At 42.6% G+C, this 27,934-nt stretch overlaps 1 protein-coding gene across 17 annotated transcripts; it reads right to left on the bottom strand.

Moving 5' to 3' along the window:
* Positions 1-43: 43 nt before the first annotated feature.
* Positions 44-27,882, bottom strand: NOD1 (nucleotide binding oligomerization domain containing 1). Of its 17 annotated transcripts, none has more exons than XR_004495842.1 (16): positions 24,934-27,633; positions 24,670-24,764; positions 23,325-23,558; positions 22,971-23,072; positions 20,961-21,299; positions 18,944-19,118; positions 15,955-17,758; positions 13,825-13,908; positions 12,719-12,802; positions 11,100-11,183; positions 9,401-9,484; positions 7,251-7,334; positions 6,555-6,638; positions 4,385-4,468; positions 3,425-3,720; positions 44-2,952 (listed from the first exon to the last, which is right to left on the bottom strand). XR_004495842.1 is itself a non-coding variant. In XM_015618703.3 (16 exons), the coding sequence occupies exons 6-16, from the start codon at positions 21,174-21,176 to the stop codon at positions 2,880-2,882; spliced, it is 2,856 nt and encodes a 951-aa protein (XP_015474189.1). In that variant the 5' UTR covers positions 21,177-21,299; positions 22,971-23,072; positions 23,325-23,558; positions 24,670-24,764; positions 24,934-25,047; positions 27,802-27,882; the 3' UTR covers positions 44-2,879. The 17 variants fall into 17 exon arrangements, 15 of the variants coding, with proteins under 15 accessions (XP_015474189.1, XP_015474190.1, XP_033367810.1 ...); XM_015618703.3 differs by lacking the exon at positions 3,425-3,720 and adding an exon at positions 27,802-27,882 and having other exon boundaries at positions 24,934-25,047; XM_015618704.2 differs by lacking the exon at positions 3,425-3,720 and adding an exon at positions 27,743-27,773 and having other exon boundaries at positions 24,934-25,047.
* Positions 27,883-27,934: the final 52 nt, after the last annotated feature.

Below are 27,934 nucleotides of genomic sequence, written 5' to 3'. Positions count from 1 at the left end.
GCACCTGCTTGACAGGGCAGCCCAAGCACTTGCAGGCAGCTTGTTCTTTAAAAAGCTGTTTATTATCACAGTGGACGAGTGGAAAAACATGACGCTGTGTACACAGAAGGCTTCAGCAAATTACAAACAAGTCTTAAAAAAGTTACAGTTGTCTCTGAGTAAACAAGGCTCTCACTGCAAGCTGCAGAAGTGTTGCTCCAATGCCCCTTACACAGAGGCCAGAAACGCTGTGCAGATAAACAAGGGATGTCTGGCTGCTCCCAGAGCAGCAACCAGTTTGCCCAGCATGACTCCCAGAGCTGTGATGTGCTCTGTGAAGCAGACACCCTGATCTGGCTGAGCTGGAAGCAGGATGCTATGAAACCCCTTGGTTTTATCAAACCCAGAGTGAGCTGTGCTCAGACCTTCAGCCCAGTCCAAACAACCATCTGCTGCCCAGAGTCACCTCTGGAAGAAGTGGCTGTGACTGGCTCTGTCTCTGGCACTGTAATCAGTGCCTAGCTCTGTCCTATATGCAGCTGGGCTTGATCCTGCCACCACTTACCCTGAGGCTGCATTTAGCTGCTGCAGACCTGTAAATGCTGCTGTAGCCCTGTAAATGCTACTGTCCCTGAAAACATACCCTGGATGCCCAGCTTGTAACAGCCAGGTATGGAACAAGATTTGCAACAGGGCTGAGCTTGTCACTATGAACAATGCCAAAGGCTGCTCTAGCCCAAAAAAGGGGCAGATGTGACTACACTGGAAAGCTTGGGGGAAGCTCTTTTAGTCAGTTAGTGAAATGAGGACAGGAACTGTAGTTTTAAACATGTTTTCTACCTGGTAAGTAATTCTGTGATTAGAGCAAAGTAGGAGCACACTTCCTCAAACACAGGCAAATGACACCTCTGGTGAAGACCCTTCCTTACACCAGTATCTTCTCCCTTCCATCAGAGTAGGCTGGGAAAACACACTTTGACAAGGTGCATGAGTCTCTGATTTGTTAAAGTCACTGAGAAGTCTTTAAAGGCTTTGCTTTGGCAGATGTTTTGGCAATTGAAATCCAGTTCATCTGTAACTGTGTGCCCTTTTGCTTCAGTAAACAAACGGCTCAGGTGCAGAAATCATTCAAGTTAGCTGAGTTCCCTCTGGCATGGTTGAAAAACCTCATCTGTCTCCCTGTGAAAAATCAGTGTTGATACCACAGGCACAGAGGAAAAGCCATTGAAAAATAACTAAGTTGGGTTTTTTTCACATTTTTTCCTTTATGACTGCAGGTTTTGTGAGAAACCCTTGTGAGTATTTTAAAATGTGTTGGGGAGCTGAAGGGAGTAGACAGAATTGAGAGCTGGGAAAGGTTTGCTACCACATGGGAAATGGAGAAGCTCAGACCTGCAAAGCAAGCATTTTCTTTGCTTCATGGGGCAGATTTGGGAGATGGGAAGGTGAGGGTTCACTACTTTGGCACTTAAACTGAAGATTCTTCTTCCAACCTACCAAGGTTTTGTGGGTTAGTCAGCAGCTGGAGAATTGTTTCTCAGAGTTTGGGGGGGGGGGATGGTAGCATGGGAGAAGGAAGGAAAATGGCTCACACTTCTATTTTAGGTTTATAAACTCAAACTACCTCCTACACTGCGGGATAGAGTTTGAGTTTATAAAGCTCCCACAAAAAATAATCAAATACCCCACTCCTTTGCTAACTGGTTTCTTGTAAAGCCTCTAAAGTTACACTTCCTAAACAATAATAATTTAGGGGAAGATCATGTTTTCTTGCTGGTCCTTATTATTACTGCTGCCCCTTGCCTTGCTCTGTCCACTGATTTGAGCATAAAAGCTTTCCAAGCCAATCTCAATCCTCCTGTGTGCTTGCCTGTTGCTGGGAGAAGGGATTTCTACTTGACGCAGCTGATTTTCAATCGTCCTTTCTCCCCACTGATGCTGGGCAACGTGACACTGGTGTAGTGCCACCAGCACGGTGCCCAGGCCAGGAGCCAAGACAATGAACAGCCTGCTAATTAATTGTTCACATTTCTCTCCAGACCCCCTCCCCAGAACAAACACGGGGGAAACAGGAGGCAGCTGTTTCTATGCAGCCCTCTGGAAATTTGAAGCAGAAGTGGTTTACTGCCTGTGTTAGGGTTTTACAGTGATGGCAGGAAAGGACTTCTGGTTGCATGAAAGAAAATGGATTGGCTTCAATATGGGAAAAAAAATTACTGAAAGTAATCTGAGCCTGATGCATCCATTTCTACCCATCTAAAAAAAACTCAACAACAACAAAAAAGCAGTGTCTACAATGCTGCCTGTAGTCAGTGGAGAAATAGGGACCTGATTTCTAGGCAGGAAGAAGGCAATAATGTTCAAAACACTGACACCAAGCAACTACTATAGATACCATTTCTGGTAAAGCTGTGTATATATTCATTTTCAGTTCTGAGGCAGAGCTCAGAGCTGGTGGAGTTTGTGCATCTTGCACCCTTTCTTACATATGTTGTTTTTTGGGGTTTTTTTATATTGATAAAGACACTTGAGCGTCTTTATTTACATATATAAATAAGAGATTATTTACATCACTGTACAGAATAGATCTAAACTCAGTTATCAAAATGCATACACCTGCCAGTGGATTTAGTCTATTAACACTTTGCATTTCATCTTCAAAGCACCGAACAAACATTAATTATTTACCCAGGCAACTTCCCACTCACCAAAAGGATTAAGAATAATGGGCAGGGTAAGGGATGGAGCTGAGGGAGTGCAGTGTGTTCATAAAAAGGCAGCTCACTGTGTATCTCTCTCCTGCCACAAGCATTGTAGATTTATGCCTTTATAAACTCTGCAGTCCAAGTGTAGGAGTAACCTTTGTTAACACCAGCTTGGCAAAATGGGGAAGTCCTCATTCAAAAGCAAATGATCCGCTCTTCATTTTCAAAAGCTTTGGCCTCTTCTTGGCTTATCAGGTTCCCATTCAAGCTGGAGGAGTACAACAAAAGGGATGTGAGTGACAGTAAGGTAGTGACTGTTGCCCATCTTCTGTTTTACCAAGGCTTTGGTGCAGAGGTTTGCAATGCCACGTGGGCTGCACGCTCCTCAACTGGGAATGGGTGTTAGGCCGGATACAGCACTGCTGTTCCCACTGCACATCCGAGGAACAAGACTTCTCCCTCAGAAATAAAACCTGAACACACAGCTAAGCACCAGTAACTGAACTCAGTATTGGAAACCCAGCTGTTTGCATTTCAGCAAGCAGCACATAGTTGACAAAGGTTCTTACTGTACAGTGGGCTGGTTTAAAGACATTTGAAATCTCCAAAGCATTTTTTGTCTTCCATGACAACATGGAGAAAAAAAATTCTGTGAAGTACTCAGGCATTATTAACGTGAAATGACTGATAGCAAAATTTTCAGTTGTGGCTATGTAAAGATAATCTACATTGATACTTACACCCCTGAAAATGAGTAGCCGGGTTAAGTGCTGCTCTCAGAAACGTTGAAATCCATTAAACCATTCAGATTTATGAAATGACTTGGGTTAATGAATGCCTCTGAACATTCAGGCCAGAATCAAAAGACAGATTTCAGTCTGAAGATTCAGAATGATCTGAGGGGAAATTGATGCCTCTTCTGTAGACGAAAGCTGACAGTGGCTTTTGAAAAAAGTACCTCTTCCACATCTCCAGGGAACACACTAGTCAGACAGTGAGTCATTGTCTTTCTAAGCAAGAATTCAGTGTCCTTTCACTAAAACAAATACATATATTTAAAAATAAATTCCATGTTCAAAAATAAAGCAGCAGTGCTAAAACCAGCTCAGTTCTATTGACTCCTGAGCTCCCTGAGGTGAGGGAAGGAACGTGGTATTTGGCTTTCTGCCTTAAATGTACATGTGTGACTATATGATGCCCACCTAATCTAAAACAAACAAGTCTTACAAAAAGTTAATCTCCTTGTAACTTAGCACTTTCAGTATGTTTGGAGCACTGCCCAAAAAATCCAAGCACAAATTCTGCAAACCAGACTGATTAAATGCTGATTAAAGGTAGCTATCTCCTGCTTGTTTGGCATTTAGGTCCTGAAAACCATGAACACATTCAGAAGTTTAAAAATAAAAACAACATCCAAAACTTGGTCTATAAATTCAGGCCCTGATTCTGCAAACACACACATTCTGCAAATCAGTGGTACAGACAGACGTGAACCAAAAAAACCGCCTGACATTCATAACACACAAGGAAATGCTTCAATGGCAGTGGCTTTTTACCTGTTTGAAATCCACAGCTGCAACTACAACCCCTGCCTCACATAAACTTGCTCTGGATTTTTTAGGCTGGGATGTAGTAAGGTCAGTAGGGTTTTAAATGGAAAGAAAGAGTACAAAGTGAGCCTTTGAGAAAGGGACCTTTACCAGATTTCTTGAATAGTTGTGTTCTCCTTGAGAGCTTCGCTGAGGCATTTCACCCCTTTGGCTGTAATTTGATTCTGGATAAGCCTAAAAAAAAAAAAAAAAAGCATTTCAAGTCAATCTAACATGCAAATTAATTTGCAGCAAATGCACAACCTACACTCAGCTTGACATCAAGGAGCAAAGCTGTCTGCCACAAGAAAATGACTGTGATTTTATCTGTGAGAATAGTATACAGTATTGGTCAAATGTCCCACATGCACTTTCAGAAACAGACCTCAGAGTATTAATCTTTTCCTTTTAATCTTGCATGTGGGTGCATTCTGGAGATACTGAGCAATTTTAATTACACAGCTGACAAATTTCTGCTATGGACTGTTCACTAGTGGTATGGGATTGTGGTATTTGGACTGAGACAGACAAACCTCTCAGCTCTGCTTTCTTACTAAGAAGACTGTGACACATTTTTAAGTGATGTACATAAAATTCTGAGTACAGACCCTGTGTAGGCCTAGTGTTTTAGCAGTTATGATCTAGAAGCTGTCAAATCCTTCAGTCCTGCTTACCAGACCAGCAGAACCTTTGAAAAAGAAAGCACTGATTTTTGACTCTGGTATAAGCAGGTGCAAGTCCTAGTGAAGACAACTTACCAGCTATAAATGATGTCTCACCTGAGCTTAGGGAAGGAAAAAAAAAACCATACACAATATCCTCAAGCAGTGAAACTAATGAAGAGTAGGTAACTCTTTTTAACCACTGTAGACCATCCCACTAGCTAAAGATGAACAAAGGCCACTCATCTGCATGAGTATAAAGATACTAGCTTAATTCACTGCTCACCTTTCAGTCTGCCAGGGTGAGCCCCCTAGCTTTACCATTCCATGTGACTGGTTGCATGAATCCCTGGGGATTCAGGATGAGGCTGAAAATTGGAGTGTATTGAGCAATCTCTTAGGGAGGGAGGGAAGGAGGCCTTGCCATTAAAGGAGTTTCTGCACTTGGTATATGAATCAAAATAAAAAAAAAGGGATCCAGTAGAATCTTTCAGCTACTGGAAAAAGACTTTAACTCGGCCTCAAGTTCAACTATCTATATAGGTAACCACCTTTTGGTATCCACTGGTGTAATCAACAAAGCAGGATATAAATGTGTGCACTGGCAGACACCCTTGGACAATACTGAGCCATGACAAAGCCATTTATCTCGATTACTATGCCTGCTTTGGCTGGGCTAAGTTTTATTATGAATTCAACCCAAACTGCTCAGTGGATTATATCTGCAGCTGTGCACAAAGAAATCAAGCACTTCCCCCACCGCCTTTTCATTTTCAGGGTGATGGGCACCACAGTTTCTGCTGCTTCCAAAACAGGCTACAAGTACTTGGCACCCATGACAGCCAGCATGCTTCCTAAGGGGCTGGAACTAGGATTAATACAGGGAGTGTGCTAGAGTGTGGTCAGCCAAGTCTTTGTAAAGCATGTAAAGGGACTCCATGACTGATGTTCCCTTGTTCACTTAAAATTAAAAGATGGCTATTTTTTCTACAGCTCACATCTGCCCAACCCATCCATTTGCAACCTTTGGATTAGAAAAGCCAAAGCTGCTTTTTCTTAGAGGTGTAAAAAGTCTCACTGTGATTGCTAGAAATAACCCCTGGTTCCCTGGGGATTGATGCCTTGGAGATGAGTGTGTTGCATCAGTCTATTGCTAGCCTGAAAAGAAAGCATCGGTAAATGCAACATGTATTTAATTATCTGTCATGTAGGTTCTTGGTTGAAGAGTTACTTTCATAGCATGATGATAAACAAAGAATTGTAATAACCTTTTTCTATTCTAGCTGTCTGCTTGGGAGTTTGGTTGTTATGTTTGGGTTTTTTTTGTTTTTTTTTTTTTAAACTTTTGATTTTGAGGCTGGTACTGTTTCCCTAATGAGAGATGAAATCAATCATTAGTTTGAAAGTTACCAGAAACAGCTTGAACTTTTCTCTGTATGAAAGCAGGTTGCAAATGCTAGACAGCAGCTTTATTAACTTCCCGTTAGAACTGTCTACAAGCAGTCAGCTGCATCCAGACCATGCACAGAAACTGTTACTGTGACCTACATAGACTTGGAAGGTGAAGCTTTAATGTAGTGACTGCCAAAGAGCCTGTGCCACTGTGGAATGTAACTCACCATAAATGCACCAGTTTCTTGTTGACCTTCAGCATCTCTGCAAAACTCATTGCTGCCTCATCATCCAGCTCGTTTTTAGTCAACCTAAGTGGGAGAGAAAATGTTCACTTAGGATGCTGACTTTCTTTTTCAGCCCCTTGTTTTTGCAGCTTGTCTGTGACTTAGCTTTAGACAGCCAAAGGGGGATGTGCTGTTCCTGCCCTGAGCAATTTGTAAAGGCTGGACACAAAGAGATATTGAAGAGAAGCCCTGGAGGTAAAAGAGACAAGAGTATCAGATCTTTATTTCTCCAAGCAATGTTCTGGTGATACTTTCTCATGACACTTTAGTGTCTAAAAGGTGGATGAGGTGTAGTGGGAAAAGGTAAAGACAACACTGAAGAGGTGCAGAAACTGGGGACAAAGAACTTGTCTTCAGATGATGGGAAGGAGAGAAGATGGGGAAAGCAAGATGGAGGGAGACATGACACTGGGTCATTGGAATGTACCCCAAAGGACACGTGCTGCTGATCCATTACTCATGTCCACATTCTTCCAAAGCGTTATCTTATAGCTTGCTGATAGTGAAAACACAGGGGATGAGGATAGGGAGAGAAGGAGGAGGGGAGAGTAGGAAGGGCAATGGGATTGGAGGAAATAAAAACAGCATTTTGCTCTGGAAAAGGAAGCAGAGGAGAGACCACACTCTGTCAATTACCAGAATATCCTCACAGAGTTGTTGTGTTGCATGGCTTCAGCAATTCTTTTGCCTCCCTCTGTCGTGATGCCATTGAATGCGAGACTGTGAAGTAAAGATACAAATGTCTAAGAAGCAGCACCACATGGCTCTCCCACTGCCAAATACAAGGGAATATCCTGGATGATCTGCTTCCCAATCGTACAGCTCAGAATTTGTGTGTTTCAAAGGCTCACACACTTCACAATCCACTGAGCCCTTTCAACTTTTACAAGTGAGAGTAGTTCACAGGCTGCAGCCTGAGTGCAGGTCTGTCATACAGTCCACAAGGTTTGCTGTCAGTGAGTTGTGCTCTTGGGGCTGATAGCAGAATTGCTCCCAGTAGTTTTGAGAGTTGAGGCTTTTAACAAGGACAAAGAGTTGTGCCTAGCAGTACTCAGGTTTTTACATGCATTTGTCATCCCTGCAGAACTGGGCACTTTGTCCTTTAAGCCCATCAGGCATCCAAATACTTCATTCTTCTTCCAAATACAACACTTTCTGTTGTGTATGGAGAGATGGGCTTGTAAATGCTTTCCATTACAAACCAAAAACATTTCTTAGTCTGCCCTTCATTATTTGAATAGACGTTGGCAAAATTGTCCAGTTAAAGTTATGCTCTGGCCTTTTGGAGTCCAAAAAAGCATCTTCCCCCCTCAAAATAATGCAAGGCCTCAAAAAAGGTAGAAAGAGGAACCAAGCAGAGCAATGGCACAAGCATGTATTGGCATGAGTCCCTCCTAGCTTCAGCTTAAACTGGATATTCTCAGTCCATCATGACTGGGCCTAAAAAGGGCAAATAAAAGTAAACTGAAGTAGTAAGGATTATCTTCTCTTGGTCTTCACATAAAGCTACCACAGGTTCTTCCTACGAATTAGAATCATGGAGCAAGATTAGCCAGTGGGAGATAAGAAATGAAGCCAAGAGCAAGTACACTGCAGAGCAGAGGATTCACCTTGCACGAGTGCCAGCAAAGCCGAGCTTGAGACAGCACAGTTACTCCTCTTTATTTCTGCAAACACATTCATCAGCATATTTGCTCTCGTCTGAGAATCCCTGAGCTCTGATTCAAGCTCAGAATGTTTTCTATCAAGTCTGATGCATCTAGATGGATTGTGCAATTATGGGAAGATGGCTATTTCAGATGTCTTTTTAAGTTTAAATATATCTAGGTCACTGCACCTGTTCAGCTTTTAAGTTTTAAGCTTGACTACCCGCTGGCAGAAAAGAGGACAAGGCACCATCTCTGAAATCCCTGGATCTGAAGTGGCAGCAATAAACTCCAGAGATCCCCAAACTCCAGAGTATTTCTGAAGAAACTAGTGCCATGTGCCACCTTGTGGGGAAACTAAGGAGCCTTGCCTGCTCCCTCACCATGGAGGCTGGTGGAACTGGGAGACAAATGGAAAGGGTCACCATGTGCTCCAGTTGTGTGCAGGGACTCCAAAACATCTTTAAATCTTTAAATCCCCAACCAGCATTTGAAAGTCTAGCAGGGAATGGGCTGTTTAACGCTGCTGACTTCTGCCCCTGCTGTGCTTCCAACCTCACCCGTGTCATGGCTCCAGCCATAAGCTTGTTTGAGATCCCTCCCTGAACTCCAGTGAGGAGGACATCTCACTAGCACTGTATGTGTGGTGGTGTAGCTCCACTGGAGCACAGGATGAGCCCAAATGTAAGAATGTCCCAGCCCCTACCCAAACATATTATGGCCTAAAAAGTACTTTGGTAGGAGCTGCTGCACTTTCTCAATAGAAACTCTTAATGCTGAGCTCACTGGGAACCCCATTCTGTGACAGCTGGTGCCTCCTTCTGCTAATGCTCCCAGATCAAAATGGCACCCACTGACCATGTGCCTTCAGAAATGCCAGAACTCTGTGCAGCATGGGAGAGGAGGTGCAGATAGAAGAAAGAATGCCAGTCCTGTGGTATTTTTAACTTGCCTGAAGGCTGCACAAGGCTTTTTGACAGTCTGGCCTCTGGCTTGCACCAGGGACCTCTTGGTTGCACAGCAAAGGCTGCAATACCAGATGGCATCCCAAGCCAGCACTTGGTGGGAAGAGTCATTGCTTCACAGCAGGATGGAAAAGCAAGCACTGCACTGAGCTGCCTGGCTCTGCTGGTGTTTTACCTCACGTTTGTTAACTTGGGGTGGTTCCTCAGGGCCTCTGCAAATGCCTTTGCTCCTTCGTCTCCAACTTGATTACCCCACATCCTAGTGAAGAGAGATATCAGGAGATATCAGTTGTGCTGCCCTGCTGACTCTTGGCAATGCATTCTTCCCTGTTTCTCTCCCCTCCCCTCTTTCCCGATTACTTCACAGTCTTTCAGGCCTGTGAGAAAGCTGGCAGGTACCCTCCCCACTGAGGCAGGTATGTTCCACTCCCTGCACATCGCACCAGGAACCTCTGCTGACTCACCAGCACCCTCAGGCCACAGCACAGAGGCAGCTCTAGGAGACAGCCCGCTGCAGCAGGAGTGCTTTTGGGATCACCTTGCTGCACACTGGTAAGAAATAGTATTTCCAATGGCAAAACAATCCTTGATTACACAAAGGCTTATTATGTGTGAGAGAAGGTAACTTGGTACAAGCTGGGGAGATGTGATCAGAAACTAGGAGTACCTGGTCAAATCCTTTCTATGCAGACTAACAAGTTTGAAAATTCATCCTTTATTACGAGGTTTGAAAACACCTCTGCTGAGGTCTACGTTGTTGGGTTTTTTACAGGGATCCCGGCTTGATGACTCAGAGCCACACTCAGCTTATGGGTAATTAGTTGGCAGTTCTTTTAAAATCAATTGAGCTCTGTGGTATCTAAATACATGGACTTCCAGTAAGTTCCCCAGAATTTCCTTATCCTTCCGACCCAGTGCAGTTTGCTATTTAAACATTTCTGTCCAAGCTATCCTAAGTCCATTTGGAATGATCATTTCATCCACAGGAGAAAATAGGAGTCCTTCACTGAAATTACAGCAAGTACAGCACAGCAGACCCAGCTATATGGAAGCGTGCAGGCTGCTCACTGTATTTGTGAAATGTCGTAGAACAACAAAATTAAAGGCCAAAAATTGGATTGTACAAATCTGATTTTCATGTTTCACAGTTACTGTGATTTTCACAATGGCCAGAGATTTTAATTCCATGTATTCAAGCACTAAATTTTAAGAAATGTGTTCTGCAGAGTGAAAAAAGAAATTGGGATTCACCAGAATGGGGGGGAAATAAATAAAATAAATCAGACCTAGCACCTTTCCTGAGAAACAGGGCAGGAACTAAAGGTTTGGAGTACATTTAGACCTCTCTCCAATAATAGCACTTTGCAGCTAGGGACAGCCTAAGAGAACATTCCCTTTTATTCCCTTTTATTCTTCCAGCTCACAACTTTATCAGGATGTGATGCAGAAGGTTTGACAATAGTAACAATGACACTCAATAACTAGGTGCAGTGCCAATTGTCATAAAACTACACAGACTTAAAAATAACCAAGTATCTCTAGAGGAGTTGTGCTGCCATAAAGAAAGTGGCTAGCTCTACATACTGTCCTCTTGTATGTTTGTTTCTCCTTTAAGCTTCTGTCAGAACAGTGAAAAAGAAAAGGAGCAGATGCCAAAACCCAAACCAAACATTGCGTGAACTGAAGAAAACAAAGCAGCTCTCCTTTTCCATGGAAAATGTGGCTGTGCCTCTACATTCATTTGTTCTAATGCTGCTGTTGAGGAAAGAAGGAATAGGAGGAGGACAGAAACATGAAAAAAAGGAATCCTAAGACATTTACAGGTGCCTGGCCCAGATCAAGCCCTAAGTTCTGCTCCTTAGCACTGAACTTACCCAATTTCAAACATTGTCTTGCTCTTCTGGATGGCCTGGGCAAGGCACTTCCCTCCTTCGCTCGTTATTTTGTTTGCTCCTATTCTGCACAAGATACATAAATTGATGAGGTGCATCACTTACAACTGTGCAGTTATCAGAGCATCAACCAGTTCAGAAAGCCACACAAGTATTTAAGGCTAATTAACTCTGGAGGCTACCTGCAGTTATCAAAGATTAACCCAGAGTAAAAAAATACTGCAGGTACTTGACCTTTGACTAAAAGACATAATTTTATGTTGTCTTTTGCGTATTTTGCATGTCAGCCCTCCAAATCAGAAGTATTGCAGTAGAGTCTTGGGTTTGGTGCTCAGTATGTTAGAAATGAGATTTAGGAACTGATCCTCAGGGCAAGGACCCCAGCTTTGTTTTTAATGTAATTCATAGTATCAGCAATTGCGACAGAGCTCATGAATTACATGCAGCATGTTTCACCATGCCACAGGGAACGGAATATTTCCTGGCTGTGTGTTTCCAGAAGAGACTGCAGATGATAAGCACAGACTGCAATAATTTCAACTCTTTCTGTCGTAAGCACAGGCTCTAGGCAGCAGCATAGGTCAGTGCAGCAGTCTTTGGCTGGCATTTTACACAAAGCCTTTTCTATTTTTGGCGTATGTGGATATCAAATGGCTGGAGTTCAAGGGAGAGATAATTGCATATAGATTGATTTAAAGAACAGACCAAACCCCAACCCCTCCAAGCCACTACATTTACATAAAACTGTCTTGTTTGGCTGACTTTGGGCACATGAATGTGCACTCTTTCTCAAAATAATCTCTAGGGTTACTATGCAGCCTGGAAGTAACCATCAAAAAAAAGTCTTTTTTTTGTGAAAGCTACATTAAATAAGCAAAGCACTGTCAAAGCAGTGAAAGAACCAAAGTGCTCCAGGGTTTCAAAATTCTGCAAATATTTCAAGTGGGAAGGATGTGGCTAGAGTGGGGTTTCAGACCAAGTCAGTGGTGGAACAAGGACTAGAACCCAAGAGTCCCTTGCTGCTTGTTCTTACATTCCCACCAAAAGCTGGCATTGCTGCAGTTACCTCTGGTTTCTTCTCTGGTCACAATTAAACCACTGGTTAATGATCTACCCTTATGTCCAACCAATGTGCATGGCCAGACACTCTTACCTGGGGAAGTTCCAGGAAATAAAGGGAACAACTCACTAAGTGAATCTGGGGAATTCCAGAGTTGAGGTATGACACCAGCGCAGCCTGACCCCCGTGGCCCTTTAAAGATCAGACACTACAAAATTGGCATTAAATCCAAGGGAATTTGCCTGCTGGAAGCAGCAGCAAGGTTCATGCACAATTTAAGCCTTGCTCAGGTGTTCAGATTGGATTTAGATAAAGAACAGGTCTCACGCACTCCTTTAACTCACTACTATATTCCAGAAAAGACTACGGATTCAAGAGTTTCATCTACTGCCATCCACTGCTAGACTACTGCAAAACAAATAAACAACAGAAACCTAAATTATATTTTATTTCAAATACAATTTTTGTCTACTCTTCCTCCTCTTTCAAGTTGCTTAACCTGAATTGGGATACTGTAGAAAGGAAAAAAAATTCAACATACTTTACATATTCGAGGCTTGAACACTCTTCAATTAGTTTTGCAATATATTTGGCTCCAACATCAGTGATTTGGTTGTTGTATAAGCTTAAAGAAAAATCACATTGATAAAAATAGGTTATTACTGCTGTTAAATATTTACAACCTGAATGTTTTATGATACATACATAGCATCTATCTTTTCCGTACGGCTTTGTACATGTTCACAGTTGCTTGCATTTCTATTTTGATATATAATTCATTTTGTGATGGGCTAGATATAAAATACAAGGAGACCAGACTGCAAATCATAAATATTTATATAATTTAAAAATAAATAGTCTCCACAAGCAAACAAAGCTTCCCTTTATCCCTGTGCTAGTACAGAGATAATATTGCCAGAAGATAAGTCGAAAGAGAAAACACCATGATGTACTTTTGGTCTTTTAAAAGTCATAAAATCCCCTTGCAAATATTACTGAAGAGCAGATACCTGAGCAGTTGTACTTACATTAGGGCACTGGAGGAAAAAAGCTATTCTTGGTATTCATGTTCACCTTTCAAAAAGTCATTTTTATGTAGCTACTTAACCAAGAGCAGGAAGTCAGAGCTAATGTGCCTTCTAGCTTCAACGTCATTAAGAACTAATTAAGCTCTTGAAAGAAACTGGTATCATGAACATCACACTTGAAACTGCATGTTCCTGACACCAGTCTCTACCAAGCTATATCTGCTTTGCATAGTTGAAATAAATCAGTTTACAGCAGAGAAAACAGCAGGCTATAACTACACATGCTTTCTTGCTTGCAGTCTATCACTTCCACAACAGAAGGCTTTTGGTATAAAAATTAGCATGCTCACACAGTTCAGTAACCTGACAGTGGCCCACACTGTGTCACAAAAGGGTTTAATGCAAGCAGGAGGATGTGAGGGAGTGTGATGGGGGAGGAAGCTGTGGTCCTTGTCCCAGTGAACTGTTACAGAATCACTTCTAACACAAAAAGCTGCTTTGCTTAAATGAGGAGGTAGCTGTAGTTTCTACCCCACCTCTGCTGTGTCAGTACTGAGAGCAACAGAGTTTTATTTTCTAGTATCACTGCTGAGTGTTTTGCTCCCAAGAGGGTACATACCCCAAGAAAGACACAATTTGGTACTTGGAGAGTTCTTCATACAAGATCCTTACGCCATGATCTGTGACCTGATTTACACTGAGCCTGGAAAGAAGGGAATGAAAAGTCTAAATAAATACATCTTACAAATGTTTACAACCCAGGAGTTAACAAATAACTGGAGGCCTATGCATTTTCCTTTGATATGTTAACATGTCCTTATGCCACATATTAAAAGCTGTTGAGGGAAATGTGAGCTCAGCTTCATGTGGCTCACTCCAAAACTGATTACAATCAGAAAGTCCCAGATCTCCTAGGTAATGCTCTGGAAGCTGTCCACAGAACTGAGAACAATAAAATGTAGGAAGTCAGCCACCAGATAAACATCTCACCCTCCTTCTGTGCTTACTGTGATTTCAGGAAGAAAGTCTGCTTAACACCCTAGCAGAAGCAAGCTGTCCAAACTACTAGTCTTGCAATCTTCTTTCTGAGTATGTAGTGAAAGCCAGGCATCTTGAAAGTCACAACACATTCAGGCTTCACCAAATAAAGGTTGTGAAAAGCCCTGGCCAGAAAACAGAACTGTGCTCCCATGGGTGTACTAGATGTTTCTAATTTTATTGTCCCAGCCAGACATGAAACAAATCAATGTCAGTCATTCACAGAATAAAAATGCTTCTTCTCACAGTTGTTTTGGGGTGAGGTTTCTGTTGTTGTTGTTTTGTTGTTTGTTTTTTTATTTTGTAATTTCTCAAGCTTTTTCACCTTCACTAAATGAACAGGTTCAAGTGAAGCATTCCAGTCTCCATGAATCACATTTTCTGGGTAAAGCTCTCCCTATGAAAACGTTTTGACTGTATTTAGTTTGCACACAAACTCAGTAGCTGAGGCTTTCCTGCTGAGAGTCCCTTATCACCAACAGCCTCCCTAGCCTTTGCTAGTTAGCAACCTGGTCCCTTGGGAATGCACCAGCACACAGGAGAGATCAGCCCATTTCTACAGATCAGAACAGTCTGCTTCTTCGAAAGGGATGGTTAAGCTGTTGGAAACAACATTTCCGTACCTGCAGAAATTGCTCATTAGAAATAAAAGTTCCAACATCTGAAGATCCATAAAGACAAAAGGGCAACCTAAAAGACTATCTTGGTGCTGGGGATGATGTTAGGATCACATTGTGTATGGCATGATCACACGATAGGCACAAAGAATGAAAGGTTGGCCTTTTGCTTCTTTGTTTTGTCTTATGTATTTATGCATTTTCCCCAAGAGTTTCCTTATTGCTTTCTCTTGGGAGGTCAGTCAATTTGCAAATAACTGGGAAAAAAAACAAGAGTCACTGACTTTGATTTATTCCTACAGGAAAACAAGGCAAGGCACAGCCAAACAGGAGGAATAAATCCTGTTCTTAAAAAAAAATAAAATTCTCATGAGGCTGAAGGAGATTTAAAAAAGATACATACGAAGTTCCTGATTTTCTCTAAATCTTTGGACAAATAAGATATAGCTACATGGTACAAGCTCAAAGGGCTGGAGGTGAAACAATCTGGCATGTGATGTTAGAGGTGAAGATATAGTTCTCCCTGTTCACACCAAGCTATGTCCTCCCTTCACATCACCTCAGGGAAACACCACATCTGAAGGTGTCAGATACATCCTTTCATGGATAGCTTTTGTCCTATAAAAGCCAGATATTTTGACAGGATGCAAAAGCAAGAAATTCAGAGCTTCTGGGCAAGGGTTATTGTGAATAGGAGATCCTCCCTTACCCCTTATAACCAAGGGCAGGGAAGGCCTCAGGCAATCTTCAGATAATGGAGGATGCCCTTATGTTTCCTTTTTCCCTTAAGCACCTTCTCTCATAAAAATCCTCTCCTGAGACAAAACAATTTGAGCTGGAGCTAACTCAACCTACAGGTTTAAACAGTCTGTGCTTCTAAGGACTATCTTACCATCCTTTCCATTTTGGTTTCCAAATTCACTGTTTATATATGCTCCTGTAACTAAATGAACAAAGATTTCAGAAGATCTGAAACATTAATTTCCAGCAGCACTAATCCTCATCTTTGTCCACTTGTGAGATCAATTCCTTCAACCCACCAGTTTGTGGAATAAACAAAGAACAAGGACCTGCTTCCATACAGAGACTCCTACCTGATCACTGCAAGCTTGCTGAAACAAGGCTGCAGCTGTTTTATTCCAAAGTCATTGATGTTGTTGTTGTCCAAATCCAGAGCCAGGCGCTTTTGGAAGTGGTGCACAACAAAGGAGATGGCGCTGCAGTCGGCAGAGCAGGCGTTGCAGTAGGCCAGCTTGATGTAGTTGGCGTGCATGCGGCGGGCTGCCATCCTCCCCACCTTCTCACTCTGTGTCTCATACAGGCACCTCAGCATCCACACAAAGTTGGGCTGCACCTGCACCTGGTTGTAGCTTTTAAGCCTGGACCGAGTGTAGCCTTTCAGATGGGATTTCATGCTCTGCCCAAGGTATGTGATGAGTGTTTTTCTCTTCCTCTTAATGACCGCAGGTGAAACTAAATGTCTGAAGAGCTTCTGCTTGGATCCGGAAAGTAGGCCACAAAGAAACATGTTGGTAAAATTAAAGTGTTCTTTATTTTGGAAAGGATCCTCCCCTGCTAGTTGTTTCTTCAGCCAGGGGATACGAAGGCAAGTAGGCTGGGCAGTCTCCATGGAAGAACATTCATTGAAAAACTCAAGTAACTCCTTGGTACCCACCTTCTCCTCCATAACCAAGAACAAAGCTGTGAAAAAGGACTGAAGGGTTAAGTGCAAGAACTCATAAGTGGCCTGACTGTCACAGCCACTGTAACCTTTAACTGTCCTGAGAAAGCCCAATTGCAAATCTTCTTCAGAGATGTTTGCTGATGAGACTTCCTCCTGCTCAAAGATAAAGGAAGAGTTCTCCATCCCTTCGTATGCCATTTTACCCAAAGCTAGAAGACTTTCCTTTCTTGTTCTGAACATCTCTGCTTGACTCCTGATATTGTTCTTCAGCAAACTTGTTTTCACAGATCGGTTCAGGTGGACTTCAATCATGAGCAGAAATACATCTGTTAACGTAACTGAACTGTCTGGAAGCTCGTGGCTGTCAAACATGGAGTGGAAGTGCTCAAAGCATTTGAAGATAATCCAGCAAAACAAAGGTACTGAACACAAACTGCAGAGATTTGGGTTAGCTTCCAGCTGGTTTGATACCAGTGCTCGTTGCCGCTCATCTTTGAAAAACATAGCTGTGTATTCCTTCAGGTTATTCCTGGAGAAACCGCGGAGCAACACCTTCTTCCTAATGATGTTTTTTTGGATCTCAGTTCCTGTCCTGGCAGTAAGAATTTTCTTGGATCCCTTAAGAAGCTTTCCTCTGAGAAGGCTTACAAGCAGCGCCAGGGGGTGGATGGGTTCACTGGGTGAGCATATCTCAGGTACGCTGCTGAGATCAAAGTTGGAATAGATCTCATCAAAGCCATCAAAAGTGAAAAGAACTGTATGAGGGAACTGCAAGATGTAATGGAACACTTCTGTGGGGTCCTGGTCTGGGTAGCAATTATACTTGAAGAGCAGATCTTTCAAACATATGACTTCATCTTCCTTGAAGCAGCTAAACATCCTACACCGAAAACGGAAGAAAAACTTGGCCCCTATGTCCAATTCCTTTCTGGCCCAAAGGCTTTGTATCCTTTGCAGCAAGATGGATTTTCCAATTCCTGCATCACCGTAGACATAAATAGTCTCTCCATCTTCATTAATTAGCCCAGTTGCATCATCAAAAAGGGCTTCTAATGGACCCACCTGGCCAAGACTCTCATTGGTAAAACTGACCAGCTCCATAATACTGTTGGAGTAGATTTCTTCAAGGACCATCTCCTCCTTCTGAGCGTACAACATAACAAACTTGGAGTCCCGTCCCAGCTCATGTCTGAGTTTCTGGCAATACCTGCTAACTAAAGAGACAGTGAATTATTGTTAAAGAGACTATTATTTAAAAACCTATGTATACAATGACCCACCTCTTTGGGAACTCATGGGGTAATAAACAAAAGTAAAGCTAATGTGAAAAGGGTTCTTTGGCAGATTAATTCTATTTGTGCTGCCATCATCACTCACTTGGGAAATTCAGGTGCTAAAGAAAGTGAGCCACCACTTCCTGAAAGCCAGTACTGCACTGGTTTAAGGGGCTGCTATCCTTCAGCTGAGACTCAAAGCCAAGCCCCTGACCCTTTGTTAAAGGCTGTTTAACTCTCTGCAAAGGCTTGTTGGAGTTGTTGGTCACTGATGTCACTGTACTTATATTCTACCTGCAGTTGTATCAGGTAGGTGGTTATTCTTTCCTAACTTCTTTAGTCATTTATATTATTGGAAATAGAAGCCATGCATTTTAGAAAGCAAATACCAGGCACCTGAAAAGACTTGTTTAAGATGACAAAAAGAAAGAGAATCTCAGTTCTTGTGCAACATTGGCTTGTGTTTTTCAACAGAAACTTCATTTCAGATGGGGACAAAGTAATTTTTATATTTATGTAGTATGAAAAAAACACTCCAGAGGAAATAATTTCTGAAATACTTAAACTCTGATTTTTAGTGTTGCTAAAAATCATCATTTAGGATGACAGAATAATTCTGGTTGGAAGGGACTTCAGAAGGTCTAGTCCTACTTCCTGCTGAGAATGGGATCATTTCTGACACCAGATGAGGTTACCCAGGGCTTTGTCTAGTTGGATCCTGAAAACCCCTAGGCATGGAGACTGCACAGCCTCCCTGGGCAACCTGCCTCACTTCTCGACTGTTCTCATGAAATACTGGCTAGTCCATGGCCAAAACATCACAGTGTTGCTAATAAATTGTAGTAGAGGTCTACAAAGTACTACAGCTGGCACAAGGTGATTCTGCCAATGTGTTACATACCCACAAATGCAGAAAGAGCCTGAGTGTAACAGAACAGGATGTAATTTATCAACATCACCCTTATGTTATACAGTGTGCCTTTTAATATGGCTACCACTGCTAGCAAGCACACAGTTATTTTTCCTGTCTGTGCCTGCCTCAACTCTTACTGTCCTGTCACTTGTCTGGAGCTGCCTACATAGCAGTGCAGTTCTAAGGGAAGGGAGAGAGATGCATGACCTTACCTGGATCTGTATTTACCACAGGTTTACTACAAATATTCTCTGAAGGCTCATAACCTATTTCCTCCAGCCAAGGCTGAAGTTCATAGTAAGCATCGGTGACTCTCTGCAGGACAAAGACGAAATATTCCGAAACTTCTTCTCCCTTGCTTTGAACCAAGTCTAGAATTTTGCGAACCTGAAGAAACACCACAGGAAAGATCATTGATACACGGCATTTTATCACAGTAATACTTGTCAGCTGCTTTAGGATCTTTTCTGGGCTGGAGCAGGGGTCCAAAATCAATACTGGTGCTTCAAAAAGGTGAAATCAAAATCTAGCTCTGAATTGGAACCATCACAAAACTAAACTGACATTTGTGTTTGAATGCTGTGAGACAGTTGGTTCTGCAAGTTAAGGCCTGAACTTGTAACTCAATCACACTAATCAGAAACAAAATGGATAAATACCACTCCTCAAGAGGGAACCCAAAGGATTTACTCAGCTTGGCTAGATAGTGTATTTTAAATCCTGTGCTGTTTAAAATTAAAATAGAGGTGGTTCCTCAGTGCCCTAAATTCACCCTCACTCCAGCCACATTTGGATTTACCTCAGGATCCAGCTAGGTCTAGAGCAGGGTAGGCTGAATCCCTCCCTGGATCTTGACACTGAGCCAAAACCCTGTAACTTTTCCTTCCAACACAACAACTCAATTCTCCAGGCTCTCCCTGTACAATGGCCCCACTGCCTGCAGTTACTACCAAAACTAATGGCTACCAGGCAGTGGCTGGAGCAGTTCAGCACAAAGTGTCACCTCCATGGGCCAGGCAGAGGGTGATCTCTGTGCACCAGTACAAGGCAGTCCTAGGACAAAACCCTCTGCAAGACAGAGCAGTCATCTGGTGGCACGTTTTGAATGTCAGGATCCCCTTGCTAAAAATGAATGAAGAATGCAGTTCTAAACCAGACAAAGGGTTTCCAGAGACTGTGGTCTCTTGTAAGCTTAAATCAGGGTGATGTACATGCAGCACAGCAAACACATGGAGCTTTTTCTGACAATTTGTATGCTCTGAAAAGCAATTTTATGCCTTCCAGAGAAGCTCCCACAGAGTCCACTTCACTTAGGCTACTGTGGCCTGCTCTCTGTCTCTGCCTAGACTCCTGATGCATGGCCTCCCCCTCAGCTTTGGTACAACCATGCATATTATGCTGAACAATAAGAAATTGAGATAATCATACAGTGTGCATTTATTCAGCTTTGACCCTACACACAGTGTGAGCACTGTGTTGCCATTTCAATATGCCAGCAAGAATGATTATTTTATGAAAATCTGCACTGTTGGTGAAGTCCAAGGTCTTTGAATTTTTTATGGTTTGCCTGCCCCTAACTGTGACAGGGTTCTGAAGATGCCTGATTGTTTCCTACATCAACCAATCTCCTCAGCCATTTCAACTTATGATGCAAAGATCAACTGTGTACACAGTAATTTTCTCCTAACGAAAGGAAATAATTTTTGCTACTGACATCCAAAGATGAATTAAAACCCCAAATATGCCAGGATACATCAATTTTCCCTAGAAACATTTACAGCCTACATATGTCTTTAAAGAGAAAGGAAGGTGTTCATACAGACAACAAACAATCATTAACTTCTAAAACAACATTTCATTTCTGTCTCTCCTAACGCAGGATGATCTGTCCCACAGCATCCTAAAGCAGATTTTCCTTGCTATCCCCTAACAACCATTCGGCCATCTCTTTAGCAGAGGACAAAGCTGCAGCTGGGAGGGACAGAACAGCAATTATCACCCTGCTAAGTTCTCACAGCTGCCAATGAGCATAACCAGCAGTGCCAGCCCTGCTGGAAAGGGACATGCTGGAGACACTCATCCAGGAAGAATGGGGTGGGAAAACTCCAAAATAACAAAGATTAGAAAATGTATTAGAAAATGTAAAACTGTCAGATAAACCCTTAAAATCTAGTGATAAACTGCAAGTCACCAAAAGCTTCACTGGCCAGAGAAGAAAAAAAATTATACCTTATCTGCTTGAGTGGGAAACTGGACAACAATCTCTGCATCTTCAGTGGAGAAGTAGTCGTTCTTAATCAAGTTATCAATCAAACACTGCGTGTTTCGGATCCTGCTGACCAGAAGCTCTCGGTGAACCTTCAGCAAAGCAATGAAAGACTGAGGGCTTGCTCCTGGAGGTTTTTTCACAGAAATGTCCACATTAGCACAAAGTTGGCCTTCCATAGTTGAGATACCAAGAAGCTGTTCCACCAAGCCTCATCTTCGAAAAACTGTCCGTTTGTAGTGACAGGTCAGCTTGGATTTAACTTCAGGCAAACAAGAAATCTGTCCTTCATATCACCGAGACTGCAAAAAAGTAATTGTACAGAATCTCAGTTTAAACTTTATTCTATGCAGATACATCCTTCAATCAGATATCACAGAATACTCCCAAGCTCTGTGTAGTGTCATGGCCAACTTTTTAATAACATTTCTTCCTTGGGTACTTCCATTTATTTGTTCAGGTTTTGAAAAATAAAATATATTCAACGGTCTCCCTCCTGTACCAGTATTTTACTCTAGCTTGCCTTGAACACCACCACTGGCATCTGCTTTATTAACTGCCTGTTCCTAGTGCATAATTTAATATTTTTTATTAGCTTTTCATGTTTCAGTAGAAAAAGCAGGGCATCTGTCCAAACATAATCTGGACAACGAAATAAATGGAATAAAATTATACCTCACAGCAATTAATTTTGTAGGGGGAATTAATTTATAGTAGCAATTCACTCTACTTTTTCATTGTTAAAACAAGAGACTGTGTAAGTGCTGCAAATATAGTACCTGCTCCTGAAAGCTCCTGAACTCTCAGGCAGTTTTAGTTAAACTAAGGAAAATAGTTTAGCTTCAGGACACAAGGTTCACCAACACCAGGAGGGATGTTATGTTGAAACCATACTCTTTAGCATGAATGCTCTCTCCTTGTCTGCAAATTATATACACAGTCTATGCCCTTGTTCTCTAGACCACCTCTTGGGAGCTCTTTTTAGGTGTCCATTTATTCCTATTTTTCTCCACAAGGCATAAAGCAAGAGGAGTCAGGATCAGACTGCTCTCTACTGCAAGGCTTCTTGTAATTGTAGTTAATGTCCCTACCATATAGTAGGCCTGAAGTTATATGGTAATTACAATTCAAAGGTAAGTTCATTTAGGTACTATTTAGGTACAAACTTGCACATATGATTTCCTGTGCAGGAAGCTAATTTTTTGCCAAGATCACAACTGAATCACCTCCACACAAACAATGAGAACCTGCATGATCAACACAAACGACTGACAGCCCCCAGTAACAGTTAAAACATACTGTTGTTTCAGCAGATCAAGGGGTATCTGGAAGAATGTTCTTAGATTCTGATTACAGTTATATTAACAAAACCAAAAGTCAAAACCCCTCAACAATTCTGTAAATGTGCCAACTCTGCCACTACAAAATTCTCACAATCTCCCAAGACATTTGCAATGAAGGGGAACTTTTTCAAATGCTCCCCAGCACTCCCCTGTCAAGCTATAACTGAGCCCTGCCAGCTCACAGATTATTCTGAGTGACCTACTACTGGAACAATCACACTTCTACGGGTTTTCTTTATCAGAAGATGATGTCTGCAGCAGTGAAGCTTCTCCTGCTGGATGCTGGAGAAAGACACAGCTTTATGCTACTGCATTTTAGTGATACTAACTATCTACACTCAAACCAGCAGGGCAAACCAGCTTAGCTCCTCGGATTTCCCAAAAGGTCCAAACTTACGGTTGCTGGCCTGCATGGATGCAGATAACTGCATTAAGAGTTGGGCTCTCCAAGGGCTGAGATCTGGCAAATCCCCAGCATAACTGTTCTGGGTCACAGCCAACTCCCAAAATGGCAAAACTGTTTGAAACAAACTGAATGTAACCAAGTGATCTGACTTTCTTACCACACCAGTAAGTGACTGCATCTACTCAGACAAATCAACTTTTCATTACCCAATTCAGATGACCCACCCGAGGAAGTGGCTGATTTCTGAGTCACTCAGCTTCCCAGAAGCCACACTGGCACATCTCTTTGTTCAAGAAAGCTCATTCCATAAATGAAGACCAAGTGTGCTGAAAATATAATTTAGTCTTATACTTTTGCAGGCTTTAGTTAAATAGATAGCATAATCTTAAAACATGCAATAAAAATATTAACCCTATTCTTTCAAGCTACTGCATCCACCAAACATTCTCTGTTTGCTTTGTCTATTCTAGGACCACATTTTTCTAATGCATTTTATTTCTTTGTACTTTGTAAAAAGAACTGAGACAAATACTCAGAAAACCATAAGAAGGAACCAACATGCTGCCAAGTGTACATACCATATAGAAGTATTTTCTTCACTATTTCAGTTCTATCTACAAAGAGCAGAAGAAAAAAAAGAAGAAATACAGCAGCAAGACAGAACATGAAAAATATGGAATGACCAGGAGGTTTCAAAGATGTCTGCCCTGCATCTGACTACATCCAAATCAGTATAAATCATGGTTGCTACTGGAAGGGGTGTGCACACAAATGCTGCAGGACAGAGCACGTTCTCTTCCACACGGGGTGATCTGCAGGAGAATGGAGAAACAAGAAACCAAGAAAAAAGGAATATAAAGTGAGGCTAAACATCAGGGAGAAAAGGAGAAAGAACAAAAATGCCAAGCAGTGGAAGTCAGGACTGGCAATGTGAATTCTGTGCATGATGATGTAGTCAGTGAAATTTTCAATGAAAATATTAAATTTCATGCAAAACCCCACACCAGCCAGTACTGGAGGTACTTAGTAGTTTTCATCAGTCCTTTTAAATAAGAAAAAATGTAAATTTCCACCATCTACAGACTAAGAAAATCCATGCCAGACAAAGAGCTGAACACTTTAAATGGTGCTGGAACAGAAAGACTACCTACTACCTGTATTCATAGCCAAGTGTATCAGCTGTATGAAGAAATTTGACATATATTGAAACACGATTCTGTTTCACTCAAGCTTTTCTTTGTGTTGTTGGGAATTTTTTTGCTGTTGGTTTTGTTGTTTTGGGTTTTTTTTGGGGGGGGGTGTGTTTTTAAAAACATGAGGCCAGTGTGTGACAACATGAGGTTTCTAGCTTATCTGCAAACCCATCACCTCTCTTTCTGGAAAGAGTCCCAGCTTCCACAGTGCTCCAATAATTTTTTCAGTGAGGGAACACAAGGTTACTATGTCTCTTTAGAAAAGATCTGTCAGTTTTACAATGCTATGTTACACATCTGGTATGTTTAAAGGTAAATGCTTATGCAGCTTATAAACAGGCATTGAAAGCACTTCCTTTCTAGAGTGCATACAGTGTTCTTCACCTTATCTGGAGCCCTGCAGATGCTGGATTCAATTCCAGTGCAATTCGTGTGACTGATGTTGCATCAGCCACGAGGATGCTGTTAGAAAAGACTGAGACATACATTGATGTGAGACACCTCAGTGTACTGCCTTCCATTTCTGAAAGGGCTAAAATGAATAAAATCATTTTTCTGAAGGACGTCTTAAGGCTCTTACAAGTTACGGTCAAAACAGATCACCTGTTCTAACAGCATCAGCTTGTGAACACATCTATTTGGAGAAATGAGCAAGAAAAAGGGAAAAATCTGCAAGCTTGACAGAGTAGCTGACCTGAGGAGGAATGGAAACAGATAAGACAGATGATACCTGAGTGAAGCAGGAGTCTGGTATGGGGAGACAAACAGGGAGAAACACTCGTGGGGAAAAGTTTCCTATCTGGGAACACAATGGACTTATTGTTCCTAAGAGGAAAAATAAAAAAAAAAAACAAAACAATTACTTACTGAAGAAGCTGCCAATGATGGAGAGGAAATGCAATTAGCCATTTTCAGGACAGCAAAGCCCATCAGGTGAAGCAGGCAAGAAACTGACTAGAAGGAATTGAAAAGAACCCGAGAGCAGAATACTTACCCACTTACCCACCAAGAAGAAAGGTAAGACAGGGTCTTGACCAAATGAAATGTTGATGGGGATTGAAGCGATATGAGAAGCAGCAGCAAGTGTGGCAATCATAAACCTGTGCAACTGAGAATAAAAAGAGGAAGCAAGATGGGGATCAGGCCAGGAATAAGGAGGGAAATGAAAAAGGGAAATGAAATTTGTCATAGTAAGAGGTACAGTAAAAGCATCAGTACTTCCAGCAAGGTTTTGTACAACCCATGTCAATAAGCTCCAGTGGCGCCGATGTCTTCTGCATGAAGGCACTGGCACTTTTATCTCGTGATTCCTCTGAGCTCCCTCTACTCTCAGCATTGTGCAAGCATATATACATTTCTACTTTTCCTGGCCTTGCCATCCTCACATCCTCTTTTTACTAAAGTCTCCTAGCTCTTTCTTCTAGCAAAACTGTCTGTTCCACTCCCAGTGCTGCAAGACCCCTGGCAGCAAAGAATGTGCTGGTTTATTGCAACAAAGTCTTGTCAAAGGTAAATGCTGTATATAAAGGGGCTAAAGAATCTTAGAGAAAAGCTAAAAAACATTTCAACTTTTGGGTCGGCTAGGGAGTTGAGTCCCTTATTGAGCTGACTGCTCCCAAGGGGACTGTGTAGGATGATACAACAAAGGCAATACAAGGAGCAACTTAATTAACAGCTGTCCCTCAAAGCAACTGATTTGAGACCGATCTAGAGTATTTCTGAAGAGCTGAAACCTCAGTCAATACTACTTCTTCTGCAGTCTTGCATAAGTTCTTCTGACAAAAACTGTTCCTCTAAATTGCCTGTGAAATCAAGTCCTGTGCTACTTACCTAGTTACCTGCAGCCAGTAGCTAAAATATGTTCAGGATTTACACAGCACCTAGTATCCAACTCTGGCAGGAAAACAGTGAAGCACACAAACCTGAGTGCCAACCCAGGGTTAGTGGAGTCCCCACTAGTACAGCATTCTGTCTCGTAGCATTCAAAACACAATCAATCTTCCAGAGGTGGCTGTATGAAAGTAATGCTCCGTTTCACATGAAATGGAGCCCTATGACCTTTATGTCTCCAAGTCAGATTTGTTTCCTGGGAAAAGGTATTTTACAGCGCCAGTTACTCACTACAGAGTCATTACAGCAAGAGGAGAACTGGAAATTTTGCTATGCTTGGTAATCTGGACTCTGTCAGGCCAGCATAAATTCAGCTTTTTTGCTATCATTGGGAGAGACAGAAAAGGGACTGATTTTCCACATCTTATGTCATGCATGCAACAGCAGTCAGTCTTTGACTATAATTAGTGAATAAAACACCCATTTCCACACAACAGCTCTCACATTTAAAAGAACTTCAGCTATTTTACTTAGATCAAGAACAGTAAAAACATGCAGAGATCAGAGGCAAATGGGCACATATGCTACAGAATAAGTCTGCATGTTTGATGAGAAGCAATGCAATGTATTCCCAAAGGTATTAAAAATAGCCTTTTATTATTATAGCAAAAATGGTGCATTGGTAGAGCTTGTACAGAGCCCCTGTGCAGATCTTCAATTATTCTGTTTGTGTGAATCAAAGCATACTCATCACACCCCACTTCACAATCTCTAACTATCATAACTGATGCTACATATGTCAATAAATTCCCAGGGAGCCATATGTTAACATCATGTTCCTGTAAATCCATTACAACTCATGTGCTCTTGCATAGCTCTGGGGTCACAGAGATCAACATCTTTCAGTAGTTCTTCTTCCCTCCTCCCCCCTCACTCATCTTATGACTCCATCATAAGCTTTTGTAAGCATCCCTAGTTATCTGAAGAGCAACAGATGTAAAAGAACACAGAAGAAATTATTTCTGCCTCCATCTGGTAAAATGACAAGTTTTTCTTTAAAAGGCACAGGCTTTGATAGAAATACTCACATCCCTCACAGGTTTTGTTCTTACATATCTTAACAGATTCTTTTGTATAGAAAGAGAACCTTATATATAGTGCTTGGATGCATTAAGAAGCCTCTGTCAGGAAGACTTGATATGGCTTCCTTGTAACTCCTTCCCAGGAGGAAAAGATCAAGAAATAATAAGGAGCCACTACTAGAAAGCAATGAAACTTTCTCCAAGCAGAGAAATCTTGGGGATTTTTTTTTTTTTTAAGACAGAGGAGGAGCGGGCAATTTACTGCTGCCTATAAACACGGAACTGCTTTTCTACTGTCATTTACTATCTTCACATTCAACCAGCAGTGAATCCTACACGGAAAGTTGCAGCTGATGGAATCACGGTCACGGGGCACCATCCTGCCCTACGAACCACTCCCGCCCCCTTCTCTTCCAGCTTCTTTCGCCTTCGGTGAGCCAAGCAGCGGGGCCTAAGCGAGCGCCGCCTGAGTCGGCCCATGGATTCGGATCTCTGGCTTTCGGGAAAGCAAATGGCTCACTGTACACCCCGCGGTGGGCGCCAGGGCAGCGGGGGAGCGGTGCCTTCCTCCTCCTCCGTCCCTGGGAGCTCGCCACCCTTCCCCAACAGCCCTCAGGACCAGCACATCCTCGCCAGCACCTGGAACACCGTTTACGCCGGGCAGCGCTGCTGTGTTCCGTACGAAGGCGCTGTCCCCACGCCCGTCCCCGCTCCCCGTCAGACAGCGCCAGCCGCCGCCTCCCCCGGGCGGGAGGGAGCTCCTGAGGGAACACGAAGGAGCCCTCAAGTTTCCAGCTCGGGAGCGGCGCAGCCCTTCCCCTCCCACCTTGCGAGCCTTTCAGGCGGTACCACAGAAACTTTGCTTTACGGAAAGCAGACACTCGAACTCACAGCCGCCAGCCCTCTCCCCTGGCAGCCCGCCTGCTCCCCGGCCCTTCCCCGGCACTCACCGCGGCGGCGAAGGGACGGAGGCCAGGGGAGGAGCCCACGGGCGCTTCCCTCACCCCTCCCGCCCCACACACGGCCTCTCCTCCCCAGCGGGAAGCGGCTCCTCCCCGCGCAGGAATGGCCGAAGGCTTCTCC

The sequence above is a fragment of the Parus major genome, chromosome 2, assembly GCF_001522545.3.
Source record: "Parus major isolate Abel chromosome 2, Parus_major1.1, whole genome shotgun sequence".
In the NCBI taxonomy this organism is placed as follows: Eukaryota; Metazoa; Chordata; class Aves; order Passeriformes; family Paridae; genus Parus; species Parus major.
Note: the sequence above shows the minus strand (reverse complement) of the source record. Positions and strands in the feature narration are given on the sequence as shown.